The 23706-nt window shown below is 39.4% G+C and overlaps 4 protein-coding genes across 7 annotated transcripts; 2 read left to right on the forward strand and 2 right to left on the reverse strand.

The window, feature by feature from the left end:
• Positions 1-1869: 1869 nt before the first annotated feature.
• On the forward strand, positions 1870-19743 carry LOC121863549 (cuticle protein AMP1A-like). 2 transcript variants are annotated; one of them, XM_042362244.1, is made up of 4 exons: positions 1870-1944; positions 2541-2767; positions 2879-3075; positions 19387-19743. In XM_042362244.1, exons 1-3 carry the CDS (start codon positions 1936-1938, stop codon positions 3060-3062), a joined length of 420 nt encoding a protein of 139 aa, XP_042218178.1. In that variant the 5' UTR covers positions 1870-1935; the 3' UTR covers positions 3063-3075; positions 19387-19743. The 2 variants fall into 2 exon arrangements, with proteins under 2 accessions (XP_042218178.1, XP_042218177.1); XM_042362243.1 differs by lacking the exon at positions 19387-19743 and having other exon boundaries at positions 2879-3191.
• On the reverse strand, positions 4928-6029 carry LOC121863542 (cuticle protein AMP1A-like). The gene is made up of 3 exons (XM_042362233.1): positions 5925-6029; positions 5404-5642; positions 4928-5294 (listed from the first exon to the last, which is right to left on the reverse strand). Exons 1-3 carry the CDS (start codon positions 5931-5933, stop codon positions 5078-5080), a joined length of 465 nt encoding a protein of 154 aa, XP_042218167.1. The 5' UTR covers positions 5934-6029; the 3' UTR covers positions 4928-5077.
• On the reverse strand, positions 9150-10252 carry LOC121863551 (cuticle protein AMP1A-like). Its single transcript, XM_042362246.1, has 3 exons — positions 10149-10252; positions 9675-9895; positions 9150-9563 (listed from the first exon to the last, which is right to left on the reverse strand). Exons 1-3 carry the CDS (start codon positions 10155-10157, stop codon positions 9380-9382), a joined length of 414 nt encoding a protein of 137 aa, XP_042218180.1. The 5' UTR covers positions 10158-10252; the 3' UTR covers positions 9150-9379.
• Positions 17889-23347, forward strand: LOC121863544 (cuticle protein AMP1A-like). 3 transcript variants are annotated; one of them, XM_042362235.1, is made up of 4 exons: positions 17889-17997; positions 18833-19059; positions 19190-19286; positions 23141-23347. In XM_042362235.1, exons 1-4 carry the CDS (start codon positions 17989-17991, stop codon positions 23255-23257), a joined length of 450 nt encoding a protein of 149 aa, XP_042218169.1. In that variant the 5' UTR covers positions 17889-17988; the 3' UTR covers positions 23258-23347. The 3 variants fall into 3 exon arrangements, with proteins under 3 accessions (XP_042218169.1, XP_042218170.1, XP_042218168.1); XM_042362236.1 differs by lacking the exon at positions 23141-23347 and having other exon boundaries at positions 19190-19375; XM_042362234.1 differs by lacking the exons at positions 17889-17997; positions 18833-19059; positions 19190-19286 and adding exons at positions 22252-22345; positions 22694-22929 and having other exon boundaries at positions 23044-23347.
• The last annotated feature ends 359 nt before the right edge of the window (positions 23348-23706 follow it).

Here is a 23706-nt window from a genome sequence, read left to right on the forward strand (position 1 = left end):
TCCTTCATTGCATTCTACTCTATGTGAACTAATTACGTTGATTAATACAATTACAGCATGTAAGTAATCAGTGAAATTATATAATACGAATACATTTACAAGTACTGAGGCATGACAAGATTGTTATAGAGAAAAATAAAAGAGAAATTGATTTATTTTTTGTTATCATATATGTCTAGTGTATGACCTGACTTACCGAGCTAAATAAAGCCGACTCTCTTAAAGGCCAAAGCTGTTGAAATAAAGTAATACATTATAACATCAACAGCATAAATAATATTACAATTGAACGAATATAATGGTGTTAACTCCTCATTCGATCTTTCAACATTCATCAGTGCGAAAAAAATTTTGTTTAGTGCAAATAACTATGAAAGTAATTAAGGTTGTATTGGCCCTTCATAACAGTTAAGTGCATTACAGCGACAACTTTACCTGAAAACAATTCATCTTCTGATATCTTTATTTGTTTACAATAAGTCGTACTCTCTGGTGACTATCATGACAAACAAAACATAAACAGAGACTAACATTACGATATCGGGTCATTAACAACTTGGAGCTACAGACCAAATTTTATGGTTAGTTTAGTGGCATTTTAGTCTCATCGTCAGTGTTTCGATTTTCGTCACCAGAACAACTTGGTAAGAAAAGAACTAAGGAGAGTCATACCTAAGAATCCTGAAACAATATCAGTTAGAATTTCCATCTCAGTGAATCGCATATTATTTTATTTAACCTTTAGAGGTCAGGGGTTTCTCTCAGCTGAATAAAATCATTTAGTGTTAGCCAGAATGTAATACTTCAATGAGTCGCTGCTCGCCAGAGGGTTAACCCACTGCCTAAGGGTGAAACTCGTATATATTAAGTCATATCAGACACGAACCGTCAGTGTGCGACTCAGTTTTTGTGTACTTGGGATTACTCCACTTCTTACAAGCGGTGGTAAAATGTTAGGAAATCTTATATCATTGTAAATACTTCCAACAAAGCAGATAAGAACGCTGAATTACCTGATTCATCCAAAAGTTAACTAAGTTAATATCTATGGATGTCACTCTCTGTTCCTCTTTAACTGCCTCTCTTATTAAAAGTTAGTAACGTGGATACAGCACAATGAAACTAACCTCGATAAACAAAGAGACTGTGGCCAGCACTGCATTTGATCACCTCACTTCTCTAACTAAGGTCTGGTACTCATTCACAGCTGGGTCGACTAGGGTGCCCCGGCCCCGGGTACGAACCAGCAACCCATAAGGCTGGAAACGAGCTCCGTATCCACTCTGACAGCACACCCCATTTACTCTCATTAATACACATAAAATATTCCTTTGCACTGTGTAGAATCTGAAAATTTGGCCACGAATAAAAAAAAAATCTGACATTTGCACGTTTCATTATCAACAAGTTATTCTATCAATAATTTCTCCTCCTGTCAGTGGAAAATTACTTATCATTTACCTTCATGTGTATTACAACACCATAAATGGAACACGCGGTATATCGTAACACATATTTCTAAACGGTATATTACAAAGTATTGGTGTTATCAATGTCTTCATAGATAAGGTTACTGTAATCGTCCCTACCACACTTCAACTGATCTATTTTGATGTAAGATGTGATTGCATTTAACCAGAGGATCATAGATCACTTATGCTTTCAAGAACACATTAAGTTTGTATCATTATCTGCATTTACGACGCCCGCGTTTTGCAATGACGATATTAACCAGAGTAGAAAGGCGACCAGAGTGTGGGCGAGGAACATGATCTCTAATTTATAGCTCGACCTTGAAAACGAAGATCATTGAGTAATCTAGAGCGATGGTTGACTCGCAAGGTATAACTGGCAACTGTAGCAAGAAGCCTAGGACTGTATATATATATGATAGCTGGGAAGATGTAGTCATCAGTGTTAACAGTACCTGCCAGCATGAAGTTTGTGAGTACCTGAACTTCTGAGTGTATTTATAGTAGATCCATGAATATTTACATATAAATACGTTCATATATATATATATATATATATATATATATATATATATATATATATATATATATATATATATATATATATATATATATATATATATATATATATATATATATATGAACGTATTTACATGTAAATATTCATGGATCTACTACAAATACACATAAATTGTGTGTGCGTGTGTGTGTGTGTGTGTTTGTGTGTGTGTGTGTGGTGCGTTTGAGTGTGTAAAGGATTTCTGTACATTTTCAGAAATGTTGGAATCCAGGAATTATCACTTTAAGTGTTGAAATGAAAAGGAAAATCTGAAAACCGTTTGCCTCCCTCAGTTGGTGTATTATGCGTAAATTGGACAGTGTCGCTAAAATAAATGAACAACATATATCATGTATTACCGTCTGGGTTATAGAATATGCCTGATACAGCGCTACTCATTACTTGATTCATTAAAGGTTTAGGATAGTATTATTTCGATTTAACTGGAAGGTGTTTGACCTTTAATATGGTTTGCTCCAATTCTTTATTAACTCGCACATATTACACAGGTGGTTCTTGCCCTCTTGGCCGTCGTGGCCACCGCCGCCCCCCAGTACGGAGCTCCTCCTCGCTACAGTTCATCAAGCAAGGAGATCCCCATCTTGAGAGATGAGCGGATCCACGAGGAGGACGGCAGATACAGCGTCGACGTGGAGACTGGCAACGGCATCATCCTGTCTCAGTCTGGCTCTCCCAGTGGCCCTGAGGGAGCTGTGGTCAAGGCTGGACAATACTCGTGAGTATCGTAACATGGCGCGAGTTGTGCAATTCATTCAACAGTTTAATTCTATTTTTATAGAACACAGCGACATCTGAGCAGTATGTGATACACACTTTAACTTTACAGCTACACTGCTCCTGACGGCACTCCCGTCGTTGTGAAGTTCGTCGCCGACGAGAACGGCTACCAACCTGAATCTAACCTGCTGCCAGTGGCTCCCGAGTTCCCCCACCCAATCCCTCAGTTCGTGCTGGACCAGATCGCCTTCGCTGCTACAGAGGAACCTCGCCGCTACAGCTACGATGATTAAAGTAAAAGTTTAACTGACGATAAGAGGTCTGTTATAAGACTCTTGTTGAAAGAAAAACAATATTAGGGACTTAATCATGTTGTTGGAGTTTATGTATTGATCTTTATTTATTACAATATGCAAATTAAATCGCAAAGTTTTTTTTTCAAGATTAATCCTACATATATATATTTCTGGGGTAATTAGTGGCCTTACGACCACACACACACACACACACACACACACACGTCTGCCAATAGCTTCTCCAAACTCTAAAGGCTACAGTTAATTTGAAAACAGATCTCGACTTCACACCACTATGGGGCACACATTTGCTATATTCTCCCGTCCTGAAACAAATTATTATTATCTCACAGGAAGGATTATTCCTAACCCATACATTTATTCAGCAATATTACCATCATATCTATTGCTAGTGACTGTAACCTTTGATCTGCTGTAGCTAGAAATGTCACCATGATTATTTATATAATAGTACAATGCTTAGTAGAGACAGGTGATCGCAGGCACCTTCGTGCCCAGTGAAAGTTTGAACGCTCGTGCTTGGCAAGCGTACAGCGAATTAGGGTGCGCCAAGTCCATAGACTTGCATCGTTTTCCATCGTAAATAAAATGGTTAATTAATGCCTTCGTAAAGACACAATCGACATGGGACCAGGTTTTTTTGCGATTTTTCCACCAGGTTTGATGAAAAACGATTGTGCCGTTTCGGCTGCCCAGAACAGAAGACAGACAGACAGACACACGGCTAGTCCTATAGTATATTAGATGTGTTTTCGAATCATATGGTTCACTTTTGCACATATCTTGACCCTTCATAATAGCCATTTTTGTGTATGTGTAATATTGCTGTCACATGTTGGTTGGTGTTCCATAGTCCTGGTGCTTTATTCTAAGATAAAATCCAATCCAAAGATCTTTGCTTCACCTTTCATCAATTCCTCACTTCTTCTCTACCTCTCCATTAAGTCAGATGATTTAACCTTTGCTTTCTCTTGTTTATTAATTTAAGTACCTCACTCTTTCTCCTCTTATAATAACTAAATCATTAAATCATTTTTTTTTTCTTATCGATGTTTTTATCTTTCTTATCTCGTTTCAATATTTTGTTATACTGTATTGGTCTTCAGAAAATATACTTTCAAGCGAACTTCCCCAGTTTCTTAGTTTATTACGGAGTTAGAAATAGTTGAGGCTCTACACGAGAGATGTTTATGACTGAACGCATTACATGGTGTAGTAAGATGTTTCTAGATATTCAAAAGAAAATTATATGCTTTCTAATTTACTTATATTGTGAGCTAATTTTGCTTTTAAAAGATCAAATCCTCCACCTGCGTCAAATATTGTAATATTCATTTGTTAACATCTTCATTGCGAGATTAAAATTTTCAAGTGATGTTTTCTTATATATAATTTATATAACAATATGGAGTGCGATACTCGAATGGATATATCGCTATTTCCTTGTTGTAGGGTCGTTGGTTCGATCCCCGGGCACTCCCAGTTCACCCAGCTGTAAATGGTTAGGCTACCTAAGTTTACAACTTGGGGCAGTGAATGCGGTCGAGTGCATTACCGGCCATGCTGCCTCCTTGTGTACCGAAGGCTTAGTATACAGTGTGTTGTATCCACACTGTCCCTAATGGTCGGTCATGCCTATGGGACCCACTTTCATTTTCGTGTAACAATCAATCAGATATTGAACATAGAACCATAACTTCCTATTGAACGATTGCTCGTGAGCATTACCATGGTCGACCAGTTGTAAAGAAAGCCTGTTAGATATCTCCTTAAACTTTGTTTTAAGGTGATTACTCAAATACTTTAATTACGTGTGAAAATAACTCATAATGAAGCAAAGGTTTCGAAATCCTTTTTTTATTTCATAATAACATGGCAATAAAATAAATAAGCATATCTACTGAAAATAAGTAACATATCAATACTGATTTGCTTGCCTTAGAGCAATGGATTTGATGACAACTTCGTAACAATATCAGTCGGCCATAAGATCACTCGGGAGCACTGTAACTGCCAGAGGGTGAAACAGACTTGCCACGGGCTTTGGCAGCGTCCTCCTCAGCAGCGAAGGCGATCTGGTCCAGCACGAACTGAGGGATTGGGTGGGGGAAGGCGGGAGCCACTGGCAGCAGGTCAGACTGGGGCTGGAAGCCGTTCTCGTCGGCGACGTACTTCACAACGATGGGTGTGCCATCAGGAGAAGTGTACCTATGGAGTGAGGAAGCGTATCTAAGTAAGGTTAAGTGTTTCTACATATTTTTAAACAGAAAATATATCAATACAATCAAATTTAAAATCACTTTAACGCCAAACTCACGAGTATTGTCCAGCCTTGCTCACAGCTCCCTCGGGGCCGCTGGGAGCGCCAGATAGAGATACTGAAATGCCGTTGCCAGTCTCAAAGTCGACGTTGTATCTGCCGTCGTCTTCTTGAACACGTTCATCTCTCAAAATAGGAACATGCTCGAGAGAGCTATCAGTGTAGCGAGTGGGGGCGGGAGGCTCTTCGTACTGAGGAGTGGCTGTGGCCACGGCGGCTAGCACGGCGAGAACAACCTGCCGAAGTTTAAAATTTAAAGATACATTATATACAAATTTATGCTGCGCCAGTTATGTAACGTAATTATGGTAACTGGCTGATACACATCTTCACCATACTATAAAGTTTGAAGGAGGACCCTCAATAGCTGTCTGACATGTGTTGTGAAAACAGCGTAACACACACACACACACACACACACACACACAGAAAGAAGATATTTATTTAACGCATCGTTAGATTTTCTAGATTTCCCTTTTCCTCCATCCACCTTCCCAGACTCAAGACGTAATACTCACAAACTTCATGGTGTGTGGGAGAGCAAAAGACTGATGCCTGCAGTCCTGCACCTAACACATATATACAGCCCTTTCCACCCACACTCGGTTGCCAGCTGTACTCTGGAAAGCAAAACTTGGCGAGGATTTCCCAACAACCGATGGTTTTCAAGGTCCCGCTCGTGCACCTCTGCCACGCAGCCTCTCCTTTCTCTCTTCCTCTCAGTAATTTTTCCCTTCCACTTTGTTCCTTTCCTCAGCCCGTCCGTCCCACTTGCTCAGAGAACGGAACCACATTAACTGTACCTGAAACTCTAATGATTATCGCATTTAGGCTTATATAATGAATGAAAAGATAGCAACCACATTTTAATATACAGTATAGATACAACACACGACTGTGGGATTAAACTAGACATAACAAGTTCTGCCGTGATGGCGCTGATACAAGTTACAGTGAAAGTGAACAGTTTATGATAGATGTTGTGCAATAATGTATCTTGTCATAAATTACATCTTCTTTCATCGAGGATAGAAACATTATTCATTTTCACCCTAGCAAACCGATATACCAATGTAACATTAAAAATACACACGATGCGGAAGGTGGTGCTAACTTATTGTTTTTATCGATACACCTTAATGAAAATTAATTTAAATGTAATAGACGTAGTTTTCCATCATAAGATAGCCAAATTACACCTAAAGTAGACTAGGTTAGGTTAGGTTAGGTTAGGTTAGATTAGGTTAGGTTAGGTTAGGTTAGGTTTTGTATGATATTGTTCATTTATATATATTTAATAATCTGCATGATCACTGTTACATCATCAGCGTAAGCTAAACCAGTTTCCTTATACACCTATACTTATTTATGTCATGCAGCGGTACATACATATGATAAACAGAGGAGTCACGTGAAAGTATTCCCCCCCTGCCTGACCTCTGCCTTCACCTCACGCCGCTCGCTTTATATTTCTGTCTCCTTTACTCTACACCTATACATACACTATATGTCTATAGGATCGTATTGATGTAGGTAGTCGAAAGATGTTGTTAAATCACGTACGTTTACCTCACATCATCTCATCATCTGCCCCTTAAGACATACGTTCTCGTGGTGTTTTTCTCGTTTTATGTCTGGTAAGGTCTGGTAAGGTCTGGTAAGGTCGCAGGAGAGAGTGAAAGGGAGTAACTGATGACAGAGAGGTGGGAAGATATCTTGTTCGAGACGAAGAATATTGGAAAGTGTCGACGTCCAAAAAATAATGATCAATATAAAAAAGATAAGAAGGGAGGTGAAACAAGCATACGGTTGGTAAAATATAAGATGTGGGAGGGAATGACCATTGTAAATAGTTTACGTATAAGGAAGGGCAGATGGCGTGTTAGCTAACGTTGTATAAAGGGAAAAAGTTACAAAGAATCAAATTCTATTATACGATTAGAGGCCAGAAATACAGAGGAACAGCATCTATCACACGAGTAAAGACCAAAATAATAGAGGAACAGCATCTATCACACGAGTAAAGACCAAAATAATAGAGGAACAGCATCTATCACACGAGTAAAGACCAAAATAATAGAGGAACAGCATCTATCACACGAGTAAAGACCAAAATAATAGAGGAACAGCATCTATCACACGAACAGCATCTATCAAAGACCAAAATAATAGAGGAACAGCATCTATCACACAAATAAAGACCAAAATAATAGAGGAACAGCATCTATCACACGACTAAAGACCAAAATAATAGAGGAACAGCATCTATCACACGAGTAAAGACCAAAATAATAGAGGAACAGCATCTATCACACGAGTAAAGACCAAAATAATAGAGGAACAGCATCTATCACACGCGTAAAGACCAAAATAATAGAGGAACAGCATCTATCACACGAGTAAAGACCAAAATAATAGAGGAACAGCATCTATCACACGAGTAAAGACCAAAATAATAGAGGAACAGCATCTATCACACGAGTAAAGACCAAAATTATAGAGGAACAGCATCTATCACACGAATAAAGACCAAAATAATAGAGGAACAGCATCTATCACACGAGTAAAGACCAAAATTATAGAGGAACAGCATCTATCACACAAATGAAAGCATAAACTCTATAGGAAGAAGCTCTATCATATTAATATAGGCAAAGACTTTAGAGGATCAACTTACTTCACACTAAAAGAGGAAGAATACTATAGTGAATGAACTCTGTTATACGAATAAGGTAATTAATATCGAGGGAAAAAGCTATTCTACACAACCAATCTTCTACGGGTGTTCTTTAGTACAAACTTCATAAAATGTCTCATTGGCCACGGCAACGTGTAGTGCATTATTTTGCCAATAAATGGCATAAGCTTGCACGTTTGGTGAGAAAATCGAAACATTTTTGGAACTCCATTTGTATACCAAAAAAAAAGCAACATCATCATTTAAAAATGGGTCATTACACATGTAGCTAGGTAGTGGTGTTTTGTGCCAGAAACACGTCATCACTGGAAGGCCATTGGTCAAGTCCTCTCCATCACTCTAGTTGTTATTGGCTAAAATTTAGAGGGGGTTTCAACGTTTAGTTCATTATTTTGCCCATAGATGGAGATGGTGAGAAAATCGCGTCCCATAAGGCTTATTTTTTTAACAAAATACTACTTAAGAATCTGTGTGTCTGATGTGATTTATATCAATGTTACTATAACTGTTTATAGCCAGAGTTATTAACAAATACCAGTAAAGGTCCAGTGAGTGATAGACTGTCTTCACAGTTTGGTCATAGGATTTTTAACGTTGACAAAACATAAACAGAGATTTACTTAGAGTATATTATTTTAAACTGTTGGTATACCTGACTGGGCAGAGTGATTCAGCTGAGACGAGAACATGAAATATATCATGGTTCCAAACATACTAAAGTGGTTAATGTGGTAAATTATATATTTCACAGTCATAATAAATGGACAACAGGGATACTCTGAATATTGAGGATCAGTCCTCTCCAGGCCGCCAACTTTTCATAACTCCCCCAGAGAGGATGTCAGAAGGCTCGAATATTCCGCGATTCATTGAACCAAAACTGGCAAGATAGTTTTCTCGCTCACTGTACAGTGAATTAAATAATTTATCAATATCAGAGTATCATCTACCAAGCTGTGGTTACGTTGTGTCATTTGGGCATATTTGACATTCTAAATACCTCTAACATACTCACTCAGAGCTTGTGGGGAAAAGAGATAGCAAACACCGACTTAGATTTATTTATAATGTGTTATGAACATAATACACACTATTCACACAACACACACTTCTTAATATATTAAAAAAGAAGTAGTTTATAGCACACACACACACACACACACACACACCTCTAATATTTAATCATTAACGAGTACAAATTTATTTAGCGCACCATGTCTGCGTCAGGGTGCAGGCAGCGTCCTCCGCAATGGACCTCCTATCACCCGAAAATCTTTAATCATCGTAGCTGTAGCGGCGAGGTTCCTCTGTAGCAGCGAAGGCGATCTGGTCCAGCACGAACTGAGGGATTGGGTGGGGGAACTCGGGAGCCACTGGCAGCAGGTTAGATTCAGGTTGGTAGCCGTTCTCGTCGGCGACGAACTTCACAACGACGGGAGTGCCGTCAGGAGCAGTGTAGCTGTGGTGAAAGAATAAACGTCATAGATATCAAACGGTTGCAGTATTTTTTTAGTAATTTAATTTCAAGTAAATCATAATAATAATCATCTGCTCTGCCACTTATACTCACGAGTATTGTCCAGCCTTGACCACAGCTCCTTCAGGGCCGGTGGGAGAGCCAGACTGGGACAGAACGATACCGTTGCCAGTCTCAAAATCGAAGTTGTACCTGCCGTCTTCCTCGTGGACACGGTCGTCCCTCAAGATGGGGATCTCATTCGAGTCATAGCGGGGAGAGTCACCATACTGGGGGGCGGCGACAGCCACGGCGAACAGCACAGCAAAAGCGACCTACATAACACACATACGCCATCGTAATTTTTAACATTTTATACTTATTTCTGATGCCACTGACTAACATAAATTATTAGTGGGAATGATCGTTTTAATGTCTTACATCTGACCTACCATACATTGCGTAGTTGTCCTTCAGCTAATATTTGTCTGCGTTTTAATTAGGCAGAAAGGTTGATAGAAAATGTGAAAGATTTAAAGAGAGAAACAGTTTATTTCATTCCGTCGATACCAAGAGTGAAATACTCACGATCTTCATGATGTGTGTCTGAGTAAGATACTGAAGCCATCAGAGCCTCAGTCAACATATATAGCCACCTCCACCCACACCCGATTGCCCCTTAGAAAGCAAGTGTTGCCCTGGATTTCCCAATAACAACTGGTTTTCAGATCATGACCTTACGATGCATGATCCTGCATGACCCTCGTCTGGATATTGTCTCCCTTTTAGTCCAGATCTGATCTTATTTTGTCAAAGCCATTTCGATACGTAATCTTGCATCTCCATAAAATGCCACTCGTTCCAACAGCTTTTGCAGTGAAGAGAAAAACACACACACACACACACGCACGCGTCGTCTTAGTGGTTTGTGACTTCAAGCACGATAGACTATTGAAGCAACTTAACACGTGCAGCGAACCACTTCCTTATCACATGGCTGACATATACACGTACAGCTGCGATAGCACAAGTTAATGGTGTTACGAAGGGTTGACGTGAACTATGATAGTGGTCTAGTCACCTCTTAGACCAGCTGGACCAGACCCCAGTCTTCACCTTGCCTGAGACCATCACTCGTGTGACTTAGGTTAAACTGGTTGTGACTAATATCGTCTGTCTGTGGGACCTCAATGTGTGTGTGTGTGTGTGTGTGTGTCCCCACCACCATCAGTATATTTTCCAGGGTAAGCGTTGCAACAGTCAGGATTACTTTCACTCTTATATGTGTTCAGTTACATATTTTTTGGCTCCGAGTTTATGAGGTGACAGCAGGAGGGAGGTGGGCGTGGCTGTGTCAAGGTTGTATAAAGACTAAGTAGTCAGGTCAAGTGTCAACCCCCCCCCTCTCCCACCAGAGTTATAAATGGTCCCAACCAAACCATTATAATTTTAGAATCATTTGGTTAGGTTAGGTTAGGTTAGGTTCCATTTGATCTGGACCGCAATTAAATCGTATCAGTCAGAGGAATCTCCACTAGTCTTTCGGCTGTCTGTTAGGAAGCAGTAAATCAATATATTGTACAATACAAAACAACTTTTTTATTATAGATACGTTCGAAAATTTATTACAAGGCACCACCTCAAGTCATAAGATACATCAAGTGCATTTTATATTTAAATTTCAAAATATATTCATGTAGACTCACTTAAGATTAAATAAAACCGCTATGTCGTTATAAATAAGATAAAGTTAATCTGAGGGATTTTAAGTTTTGAAAATCATCTTGGATAATGATAAGGTGTTTTAGGTAATTCGGATGAAGTCGAGAACATGATATATCCCCGATTTCCTTTTCCTTTAGTCCTCTGGTTAGACAATAGAATCTAGTCTGTTAGCTAACTCGTCCGAGGTCTTTTGTCGGGAGGGCATTAATGTCCCTAACAGGTTTCAAGAACATCTGTCTGCTACATCTTGTGTTATCGCGCTTACTCTTAGGTTAGGCCAAGAACACACACACACACACACACACACACAGCGAACGCTTTCTGTGGTATCAAAACAATGTACTGTACATAATAGGACCGACATAGGAGTAAAAAAAATTAATTGTGGTATCGATAAAGCAGGGTGTATAAACAACAGTGGTTCTTGACAGGTGTGGGCAGTAATGAGTCTAGACAGGTATGAAAGCACTAGCAAATCTCAACAGCCAGGGTAAAAATTGATGTTCCTCGCTCGAGAACAAAACACGTGTGACCATCATATACCAACCACAACAAGAGTGCAGGTGAACAACACTTTCCTCTACATGACACTAGGTGTGAGAGTACCCACAGGGCTGGTTGCGTCACCAGCGAGGCTGCAGGTGGCCCAAGTGATCCAGTTTACTTAGGAAGTAAGCGCGAGGTCACTGGCCTGGGTGACCGTCCTGCCTGTCTGCCGTCTCTCCCGTGTGTGTGTGTGTGTGTGTGTGTGTGTAAGTCTCATTATCTCACCTATTGTTAATAATTATCTCAAACAGCTTCATGTTCTCCATATATATGATCCTGTGCTCTAAATATCCCAGTGCTGGATATTAGGAAGACGGGAATTTGTATAATTAAACACATCTAATAATTAACCACACAGCTTGCAATTTGTATCAGGTCCTCCAGAGGTGAAAATAACAAAATCTAAAATAACCCAATATTAACTGTATTTCGACACAATCCTCGTTCACTCCCCACAAAAAAATAAAATAAAATAATGTTAACGTTATCAATTTGGAAGCATTATATCATGAAGGTAATTAAAGGCAAAAACTTGAACTGTAAAACACTCCTGGCAGCTCCAGCATGAGAGTGGAGAAAATACGTGAGACAGACAGACGTTCAGGAACATCCAAGCGGGGGATAACCTTGGCGGGGTGAAGCATCTTGATCAGGACATTTTCGAACACACACCAAACCCGCCTTTTTTATTATACAGTAAGCCTCAGGGTTTTTTTTGTGTACTTTCGATTTCCAAAACCCATAATGGCTATAGGAAAAAAAATGTGTTCACTTGTTTATGTGCCTAAATATATACTAACTAACATATTAACATGAAGGTAAAGCAGAGGTCCGTGTAGAACATGTACTGTGCGTCTCCACCTGTGTAACAACCAACAGTTATCCAAAAATTCATATCAAACAACTTACAAAATATAATTACTTGTTTTGTCTTGTTTTTCTCTCGCACTACTTTGTTGATTACGACGATTCTCCGAGACATTAGGATATATAAGGAAAATAGAACAATATCTTAGTTCTCCGTCACCAGCCCTCCAAATGTGATAAACTTCTCTGAAAAAGTTAATGTTTTCTATTACCTGTTGTACATTTATAAGAACCAGACACGGTTATTGGTGATGTAAGCAGGGTGACTGTAGCGCTGGTAGACAGTCACACCATACACAGTTTAATCTAGTTAGTGAAGAGAAATAACCTTGACTTGTATCATCCAGACTATCAGATTAATTTCCCAAGAATAATCTATGTTTATGGTCAAAAGCCCAGATTACTTGGTCAAAGGTTATTCGGTCACCATTAAGATTATTACGGCTATACTTTCAAATTAGATTCCGGCCATTATCTGAGCTTCTTTCAATGTATTAAGACAATTTTTTACTTATTAGTCGTGTTTGAGGCGATGTTTTGTACTGATATATCCTTTTAATATTTCAATTGATTAAGTACAAAGATCAAAAGACATTTAGGATAGGTAAATGGTTAGATATACACAATATAAATACCAGAGATGTATTAAATAATTCCACGAGTCATTGTGGTGTATCGAGGCAGCATCATAGACCAGCGGCGACGAATTATATGAAGAAAAAACTATAGTAAGTTGTCATAAGCATTAATGAATTTTGTGAAGCAACGCGACTAGTGAAGTAGAGTTAATCATTATCCTCTTTTTTGGGTTTTGTCACACATGAGTGATGACGGCACACACGACAAACTCCAGGTTATATCACAGATGGTCTACTGCCCTTTGGTATATCAGAATCATGACCTCAGTACAAATGAATGATTAATCCCTAGTAATACACTTCTCATACAACATTTACGCAGATGATATTTAGTCCAGTCACAAAAAATATATTAGTTAACCTGGTTACTTTCCACCTTTAATGAAAACTTTAAAAAACATTATAATAAAAAAAATATATTAATGATATTTAGTCCAGTCACAAAAAATATATTAGTTAACCTGGTTACTTTCCACCTTTAATGAAAACTTTAAAAAACATTATAATAATAAAAATATATTAATTAAACCATGTGAAAAAATTCTTACAATGTTCTACGTATACCTGAAATTAGTAGTCTATATGAAGTACTGTTTTCCTGGCCTCAAAGACACAGGTAAACTAATAACAGAGATTAATTGGTAATCACCATATATGATAGAAGCTGCAGCGTTATGAGTTACCTGTACCTCTGATTCAACTCAGCATAAACAACAGTCAAACAGGTTCATCATCTGACGCCACCAGAAATTAAAACAGACATGCATCTACACTTCCAACAACAGACCAACATTACTTTTGTCTTACCTGAGTTGTGATAATGGAAGTTGTCAGACTATATCACCTGAGTCTCCGAGGCAAATGTACTGTAGGTTATTTGGGAAGATGTTATTGTAAGACTATTGCGTAATCTGACTAATACACACACACACACACACACACACACATATATATACAGCATAGATACAAATACGTGAGAGAGAGAGAGAGAGAGAGAGAGAGAGAGAGAGAGTTAAAGTCATTACATCTTCAGTTTCTCTCATACTCAGAACAAATCATTTTTATCGTGATCATCAAATGTGATCAAGTTCTCCGTCCATTCACTTTATAACCACAAGTATTTAAGCCATCATGTAATTTATTTTTATATCTAGTGTTTATATAATGTGTTTGTCTAAAATGTTCATTCATTCTCACTTAAAATTCCCAAGTATTTATGGATATCAAGTTTATAGGTTAGTATTAATCTATATTAAACGCCTCAGAATCTGTCAACACGTAGAAAGGATATTGGAGTAAATTTTTCATTTAGTATCACCTGATTTAACTCAAATTCCTTAGTATTTACTGATGTAATACCCCAGAAGCAAGTAATTATCACTAATAACTACTTTAGAAATTACAAACACACAGTAAGACCAAAGAGAAGTTGTTTTTTCCCCCTTTAAAATCCGAAGACATTAACTCAGGGTTACGAAGCATCGATGAGTGAGATAAACTCTACTGGAACACATTGATAACTGGTGGTATGTGTCTTGCTGTCTGCAGATATCGTCGTGTGGTGATTACAAAGACAGTTTATGAAGCCTCTGATAGAATCTGCACCCCGGTATAAGAAGAGGAATTCAGTAAGTGGCAGTTTGAACTAATCCTCACCGCAGGTTAAGTAAAGAGATTCAGTAAGTGGCAGTTTAAGTATAGCGATTCAGTAAGTGGCAGTTTAAGTATAGCGATTCAGTAAGTGGCAGTTTTAGTAAAGTGATTCAGTAAGTGTCAATTTATAAAGATTTTAAACTAATCCTCACCGCAGTTTAAGTAAAGCGATTCAGTAAGTGGCAGCTTATGAAATGAAGACCAGAAGTGCATAAGTTACCTGGTTGTGGAGAGAGAGAGAGAGAGAGAGAGAGAGAGAGAGAGAGAGAGAGTAACAAATTGCAGTGATAAATGTAGACGTAGTTTAAGAATTTTATTAAAGAAGACAGTGATATGGATAAACAGAGGATTAGTTGAGTTAGTGATTTGTTACACGAGGGTATAGTGTGTGTATGTGTGTATGTGTGTGTGTCTGTGTGTGTGTGTCTGTGTGTGTGTGTGTGTGTGTGTGTGTGTGTGTGTGTGTGTGTGTGTGTGTGTGTGTGTGTGTAATAATAATAATAATAATAATTAACGGTTTATTGAAAAAGTTCTGCAGCCCGAAGGCTGAAAATATACATTGGGCATAAATGACTTATTACATACATTGGTGGTTTAACAAAAGCCTTCATTAGAGAAAGGTAAAGGAACATACAGTGAACATACAGATTAATGTAGGTGTTGAACAGCAAAAACGTAGTGTAGTAACTCCCTCCCAGATGGTGTTAGGAGGGACCTCACGTGGTGTAGTAGTTCCCTCACAGATGGTGTTATGCCTCACGTGGTGTAGTAATTCCCTCACAGATGGTGTGATGTGGATGTGCCTCACGTGGTGTAGTCAGATGGTGTTATGAGGGTGGTGTAGTAATTCCCTCACAGATGGTGTTATGAGGTCACGTGTGTGTAGTAATTCCCTGACAGATGGTGTTATGAGGGGCCTCACGTGGTGTAGTAATTCCCTCACAGATGAGGTTATGAGGTCAACTTGGGTACCACTGTTACTGTTGAGTTGTTCTCACTGACTTAAGCACTGTTCACCACTGTTCACCTCTGTTTAACACTGGTTCCATTTCTTTCCTAAATGAAATAGTAACTTCTGGCGTGAACTTGTTGATATTCCGGTGGGGAGGAGGGTTCAGGGGAGGGAGTTGGTATGGGCCAACATAGCAGTTGACCTGGCTGCTCCGAGAGGAGCGCCAGGTACGTCTTGACCCTTCGGTGGTCAAGGATGTGTGTGTGTGTGTGTGTGTGTGTGTATGTGTGTGTGTCTGTGTGTGTGTGTGTCTGTGTGTGTGTTATCTAGTACACGTGAACACACCAAAACAATATCAGATAACACGAACAGAATAAAAACTGGAAAGAAAGACACGGAGCCAGACAGACAGACTGACAGACAAGAGATTGTGAAATGAAAGTCTGATAGTGATGATGTTAATGTATTGAACAGTGTAACATAAGAGTGTTATCATGTTGCTTGTTCTACCTCGGTCATAATTTACACTTTCTCTTCCTTTCTCTCTTCCCTCTCTTTATGATCTGGTTCTCTCTCTCTCTCTCTCTCTCTCTGTGCCTCGCCCTCTATTTATCTTCCTATTTGTCTGTATATTTATCTTCTCTGTTTAATTATGTCTTCAATGTTTATTTATCTCCAATAAAACTGTAAACACACATAATAAGTCACATGTCTCTTACAAACAGTGGTTGAGCTCCTTAAGGACGATGTTTTAACCTTTTAAGAACGATGGTTTAACCCGTTTAGGAGAATGGTTTAATATTTTAAGGACAATGGTCTAACCCTTCAAGAATAATATCTAATGTAATGTTGTGTATAAACTTATTAAAAGCTCATATATACAGTGCGTAGAGCATAACGTATGAGATACTTAACGTCATTCATTACGTTACGTTACGTTATTATGTATTTAAACTTAATGGATAAAATACCAAACACTTATTCTTACGTACAGACTTCTAAAATATTTCTGTGTGGTGAAAAGTGTTAATATAGTGTATGTAAAGAAGCAAGAATCCGGACACCTGCTAGACAGAATTGCACCACTACCACCACCAGCGGCTGTGAACTAAGAGACCCTAAGTGACGGTGGCGGGGTGGGTGTGTGTGTGTGTGTTGCAACCCAGCTGTCCAGGGCGTGCGTGTTTCATCATCACCTGGGACGCCGCACTTGTAGATCCACCCACCTCCTCGTTGCCTTTCACTATAAACCCTTAGTTTTCAATGATACACGATCGGCTAGTTTCTATGTGCATATTAGAGAACTGATTGACCAAAGGGCGTTTATAATGGAGTGTTGTCATTTGTTAGTTTAAGTATCATCTGAGATTCACCTGTTGACTCGCCTACCTTCCTGTACAACTTCCGTGTGTATGGTCAAGGGTCGTCTGTCTGTGAGTCACGATGGTTGTTCTTGTTATTTACATCTTGATACAGAGAGAGAGAGAGAGAGAGAGAGAGAGAGAGAGATGTGGAGAGTAACTTCACCACTGATGTCTTTGTGAGGATAATGGAGGCAACGGAGGTGCGTAGACCACAAAAATATATTATGATATTAGTTATGTGGCTCGAGGAACCATAGGTTGATATCTCCTATCTTGATTTATTCTAGTTCTATTGATTTACACACACACACACACACATACACACACACACACATACACTGTTTGTCGTCAATTGTAACAACCATGAGTAAACTATCCAGGAATCAAAAGGTTTGTCAGATTATCATTATCAATAGTCGCCAGAAACAAAGTATTAGTAAGACAAGATAGGACACGATTCATAAATTGAAACTACATGTTCAACGAAAACTGTCGGAGCATAACATAAAGGTTGAGTTCAAGACCTTGAAAAAAACCTATATAGGTCTTGACGTGAACTGCAGGCAAAAACTTGAGTCACTAAGCAGAGTCGGCAACTCACGCCTAGTGGGAGTCAACACTATATATAGCTCTTGTGGGGAGGTGCAGAAGTCAGTTCTCTCTGGTACTACATACAAAGCATCATGAAGTTTGTAAGTATTGCCGTTCATTGTAGAGATAAATTGTAACACAGGTAGATCCTAACAAACAAAAAACAATGAATAGAATCATCACACCTGGCGTAACTAACAGAGCGTGGCGTAGCGTTCCGGTCAAAGGTTATAAGGAAAGCTAGACTAACACGCTACAACGACAGAATGTGTCATATCATTGGTACAACTTGTGTATCATCCTGGTAGGTGTAGCAGAGGATATAGAATCAATCTTATAGTAAATGATTCCAGTTAGCGACCTGATGTGATGATAGCCAATGACTCAAGCTGTCCAGGCGTATGAAAATTTTTTTAATTAATGCAGTTTAATCTAGACCTGATGTAATATTCTAGGGATAAAAGATACGGTTTAAGAAGGTGGATTTTTTCACTTAGTAAACCCTTATTTATATCGATCAAAAAGGAGTCTATTTCCAATACTTTCTAGGAATCATATAAATGAACCAAATACCATCTTCGAAAGGATAATTTTTGTGCAACCGCAGATTTGTGGATTTAATACAACTATTAATTCATACCAAACGCCCTGATGCTATTTATGATTATTATTTTAACGAAAGTAAGCAAGTTGATGCTGTCTTTGATAAATTATTGGTGGACATAATATATGAGTCCCCAAAACATGTTGTTACAGGCGTACGTGCCCATTACCTCCATCCTCCGAGGCAGGGTGGTCAAGTGTCCCTTCCAAGTTTCAAGAAACTTTGTACACCTCTCAAAGAGTTACAGTTACCAGACGAGGTATAAAGTATTATTAATAAATAATTATTTATTTTTTACATCATATCTCAGCAGCGTTATATTTTGTGTACAGGTGGTTCTCGCCCTGCTGGCCGCCGTTGCCACCGCCGCCCCACAGTACGCCGCTCCTCCTCGCTACACTGACTCCCTTGAACATGCAGCCATCATAAGGGACGACCGTGTTCACGAGGAGGACGGCAGATACAGCGTCGACGTGGAGACTGACAACGGCATCATCCTGTCTCAGTCTGGCTCTCCCAGTGGCCCTGATGGAGCTGTGGTCAAGGCTGGACAATACTCGTGAGTATTTTGCCTTATTAGGTAAACCTTCGTATTTTGGGCAATGATAAAAATGCAGTTGGATTGAATGTGAAATGTATAACGTGAATTTGTATTTAGATTTTAAAACTCTTCAAACTCTTATCCTTAGCTACACTGCTCCTGACGGCACTCCCGTCGTTGTGAAGTTCGTCGCCGACGAGAACGGCTACCAGCCCCAGTCTGACCTGCTGCCAGTGGCTCCCGAGTTCCCCCACCCAATCCCTCAGTTCGTGCTGGACCAGATCGCCTTCGCTGCTACAGAGGAACCTCGCCGCTACAGCTACGATGATTAAAGTATGACCTTTCCTGACGATGGAAAGTTTGCTGAGGAAGACGCTGCCTGCGCTCCTGGCAAGTTGGCCGCACCCTCTGGTGCACACGGCGGTCCTCAGTGAAAATTTCGTCAACCGAGAAAAAGTTTATGACTTACACTATTTCAGTGACCTTACCCAAGAAATTTTGTGTTAAGTCGAAAACAGTTGTATCCATTAAGTGGAGATATACAAATATTTTGTATTTATTATTTTGTATTTGTGAATGTAAATACATACACATATATATATACATATATTAATATACGTAATGCAGTAAACTTCGTATTTTCATTACCATCTGCCATGTAAACCTCATCATCCCTGGAGACTAATATATAAAGCAACGATGGTTATATTTTCTTGAAGCCTTAACCGCTGTACCAGACACAATTATTCACCCACCATTCATTTTATTCAGTAATTATTATTGTTGTAATAGTTGTGTTCTGTAATTATAATCATAAGAATTATGAAAATGCTTATTATTGCAGGTTAATTAAAAAGCAAATAAGCTGAAGGAAATTTTTCTCAAGTTGTTGTGAAGTTCATAAAAAACCAAACCAACCAAATCTAACCCAACCTTTCTAAACTTACTCCAAGATCATTAAGTTAGGTCAGGTTATGTTAGGTCAGATTAGGTTGGTCTTGTAAGTAATCTCACAGCAAAATACCGAGTCCATGTAGTCGCTTTATGGTAATATGTCCACTACCATTGTTTGTCTCTTTCGGTTTATATAAAATTTTACTAAGTGGGAAAAATAACAACATAGGCGTGATATAGTTTTGGCCAACATGGAAGACCAGTCATTATATCACATCTCTGGTTTTGTCTTGGGAAAAATACTCAAGAAATTAACTTTCAAAGAACATTACAAAGTTACGACCATAAAGTTAGATATTCTTAATTTTTCCGTCAATTTACATAATCAACAAATACAGTACACCTCTTTTACGTATATTTACAGTATCAAACATTAAATGGTACGAAGATCATTAAATAAATTTCTAAAACCAATCAAGCTTTGTCATCATACGAGTCTGATGATAGAGTGGTGACATAATTTAGGGAGACGCACAGGTAAATCAGACAAATATTTTCTGAACTCTACAAATCATACAGGTTTACGAAAGCAAAGAGACAGTCCAGAAAATTTGAAGATTTTTAGTTTTAAATGTAATTATGTTGTGTGAGTCTGAGGTCACCCTAGGAGGTGTGACGGGGTTCTTTTACCACCTGGGGACGTGTACGTTAATCATCCCATTTTATGAAGTAAATAATCGTCAATAAACTTGTTTCTTGGCTCTCCCAGTCCTTCTTCAGGTCATAGGCTTCTCAAGGTCGAGGCTGTATAATTATAAGTTACGCTCAAATCTACAATGCGTCTTCACCTCAGCTCGAGGGTGAAGACAGCAACAACTCTCACACTTGCAATGATTGCCTCTCGTGTTCGAGGATAGTCGGCCCAAGGGACAACAAGGCATCATTTTGTTTAAGGTGTAAATGATGCCGCCACACAACAGCCACGCCCTAGGAGCTAGGTTAAAGAGCTGTATGGTCCAGTGTCAAGAAATTATTCAAGAAGGCCGGACAACTCGTCAACTGCACTGGTTAACCATTACCCCGGAACACGATCCGCAAAAAACGATTGACATTCAAGTTTACAATTACTGCTGGGTATACACAAGGCCGATAGAAGAGGAGGTCTGCCCCACACCCGAGACCCTACTCGTGCATGACGTTACAGCGTAGACTTGACGCCCCATCCACCTGCGGCCTCACTTGTGGGGCGAGGATGCTGACCATTGCAACCACAGGACGTGTGAACCTCGGTGTTATTATTATTAATATTTTTTTTTTCTCTTAGATGGTAATTAGTCATTATCTTAATCTTGTCGAATTTTAGTCACAGAAAAATATAAATAGGATCAATCGAGGACTCTTTACATATCACTCGGCGGCGACTATCAAATGTCTCATTTTACGTCTCCAAGTGATAAGGATCATGTAGGTCCCCAGACGACCCCAGCAGCAGGTATAGACGCCTGGCTGGAGTGAGGGAGAGAGTCGTGGTAGACAGCCGATAATTGTCACCTTGGACTAAAAAAAAAAAATACTGCTGCTGAGATAATTAGTTTTGTAATAGTCATGGTTAAGAAAGATCCTGTTCAAGAAGTATTTTGATTTTGCAATTTCAATGCCCCTCAGTGTGTTGCTCTGTTTTCATTTTGTCTTTTGAGAATCTAACACAACTGTGAGCCGATACCCTTCATCACTACCACCATCACCACCACCACAACCACCAGCAGCAAATTCACCAGCAGCAAATTCACCACCACCACCACCACCACCACTACCACCACGTCCATGCCCGCTCTTACTGGTGATAATAAATCTTCGCATAATAGACTTTGGTACCACTAAATCATTATCGGCTAGACCTCAGAAATTTAGAAGGAAATTGAGAGTCACTGAGGGGAGAGAGAGAGAGAGAGAGAGAGAGAGAGAGAGACCATCATTATCCCATATGACTAATTAGATGAAAGTGAGCAAATAATGCCTGGGCATAAAAAGTGGTTTTAGAGGTTGATGGTAGACTGCCCAGCCTTAATGATCCTTTGTTATTCGAGGTAGTCTGAGGTCACCTGCAATTCTTTACCAACAAACTGCATGCTATGTTATTTAATAGCAAACACCATGACTTTGCAGCATTAATTAGCAGGAGACTTATCGGAAGACATGAGGGTAATACATTGTAACTTAATTAATGTAACCTTGTGACAATTATCTTAAAAGTAGGTGAATGTAAAAACTGGTTAAGGAGGGACATCAGATACAGACCACAACTGGCAACTTTGTCAACGTCACACGATGTTTGCCTATAAATACTGATGTTCTTGATGACAGAGCCACCAGTACCCTCTAGTACCAAGCATCAAACAACATGCACTTCGTAAGTACAGTTCATATACAAACTATTTACAGGACAAGTCTAATTTAAAATATAAAGAATGTGTGATAATTTACAATTAGTTAATCTCGAGGATAAATTATATGCATAACCACTTACAGTTCACTGGAGCCTAATCTTACGGAAAAAAAGTAATTGGTTTTGAATCAACTCTTCATATTTGTTCATGAAAACCAGAGGGAATTAGTTATGAAGACGAACATGTCAAAGTGAAGTGGTTTCACAGGTAAATTGTACAGAATTAGTGTGTTCTGGAGGTTTCAAATGATAGGTTATATTGTGGGATACAAAAGCTCTGAATTTAACTAAACTGGCGTGTGTATTATACAGGTGATTCTCGCCGCCGTGGCCACTGTGGCCACAGCTCTCCCCCAGTACGGCACCCCTTCTCCCTCTCGCTATGGTGATGACTCCCACGAGGTGGTCGCCATCTTGAGGGACGACCGTGTCCGAGAAGACGACGGCAGGTACAATATCGAGGTACAGACTGGCAACGGCATCACCCTGTCACAGTCTGGCTCTCCCCGAGGTCCCACAGGAGCTGTGGTCAAGGCCGGGGAATACTCGTGAGTATCAATGCAAATCTCTTTTTCTCATGCGTCATAATTTATGTTTTAAATGAAGCAGAAATATTTCACCTGTACTGTATATGAAATTCATTTCTTCCTCTCTTATCACAGCTACACTGCTCCTGACGGCACCCCAGTTTACGTGAAGTTCGTCGCCGACGAAAACGGCTACCAGCCCCAGTCTGACCTGCTACCAGTGGCTCCCGAGTTCCCCCACCCAATCCCTCAGTTCGTGCTGGACCAGATCGCCTTCGCCGCTGAGGAAGACGCTGCCCGCGACCGTGGCCAGTCCAAGGCGCCCTCCAGCCGATATGGTGCACGATAATTTCATCTCATTATGTGAAAAAACAAGCAGTTAGCTTTCTCTGTATATTTGTCTATTTATGAATAACTGAGTAAAATGTAAGATTATAAATGTTGTATAAATATTTCCTCATTGTTGAAATGCTTGAAAGAAAATACATAAATAACATACAATGAATACTCTCCTTATATTACAAGGTGCCCAACAAGCGACTATACCCGTCAGGCTACTACAGACGACAGAAACTGACTTGACAGCATTCAACCTCCGTTGTTCCTGGAGGTGTAACACCATGCACTGGGGTACCCGGGGTTGCCATGGCTTGTTTCTGAGAGACAACTTGCAGCCTATTTCCGTGGGTACATTATCAGCTAAACTACATCCACTACACTATCATTTCTAAGGCTACCCGCACCTCCCTACCAAATTTCAGTTATCTATCTTCAAAATTGTGGATATGCATAAAGACA

The sequence above is a fragment of the Homarus americanus genome, unplaced genomic scaffold, assembly GCF_018991925.1.
Source record: "Homarus americanus isolate GMGI-L3 unplaced genomic scaffold, GMGI_Hamer_2.0 scaffold41366, whole genome shotgun sequence".
NCBI lineage: Eukaryota > Metazoa > Arthropoda > Malacostraca > Decapoda > Nephropidae > Homarus > Homarus americanus.

Excerpts from the sequence above, each read along its gene's own strand:
- LOC121863544 (XM_042362234.1), top strand. Across the intron at positions 22,930-23,043 it reads GTCAAGGCCGGGGAATACTC|CTACACTGCTCCTGACGGCA; the intron begins GTGAGTATCAAT and ends CTCTTATCACAG.
- LOC121863549 (XM_042362244.1), top strand. Across the intron at positions 2,768-2,878 it reads GTCAAGGCTGGACAATACTC|CTACACTGCTCCTGACGGCA; the intron begins GTGAGTATCGTA and ends TTAACTTTACAG.
- LOC121863542 (XM_042362233.1), bottom strand. Across the intron at positions 5,295-5,403 it reads AGCAAGGCTGGACAATACTC|GTACACTTCTCCTGATGGCA; the intron begins GTGAGTTTGGCG and ends CTCACTCCATAG.
- LOC121863551 (XM_042362246.1), bottom strand. Across the intron at positions 9,564-9,674 it reads GTCAAGGCTGGACAATACTC|CTACACTGCTCCTGACGGCA; the intron begins GTGAGTATAAGT and ends CTTTCACCACAG.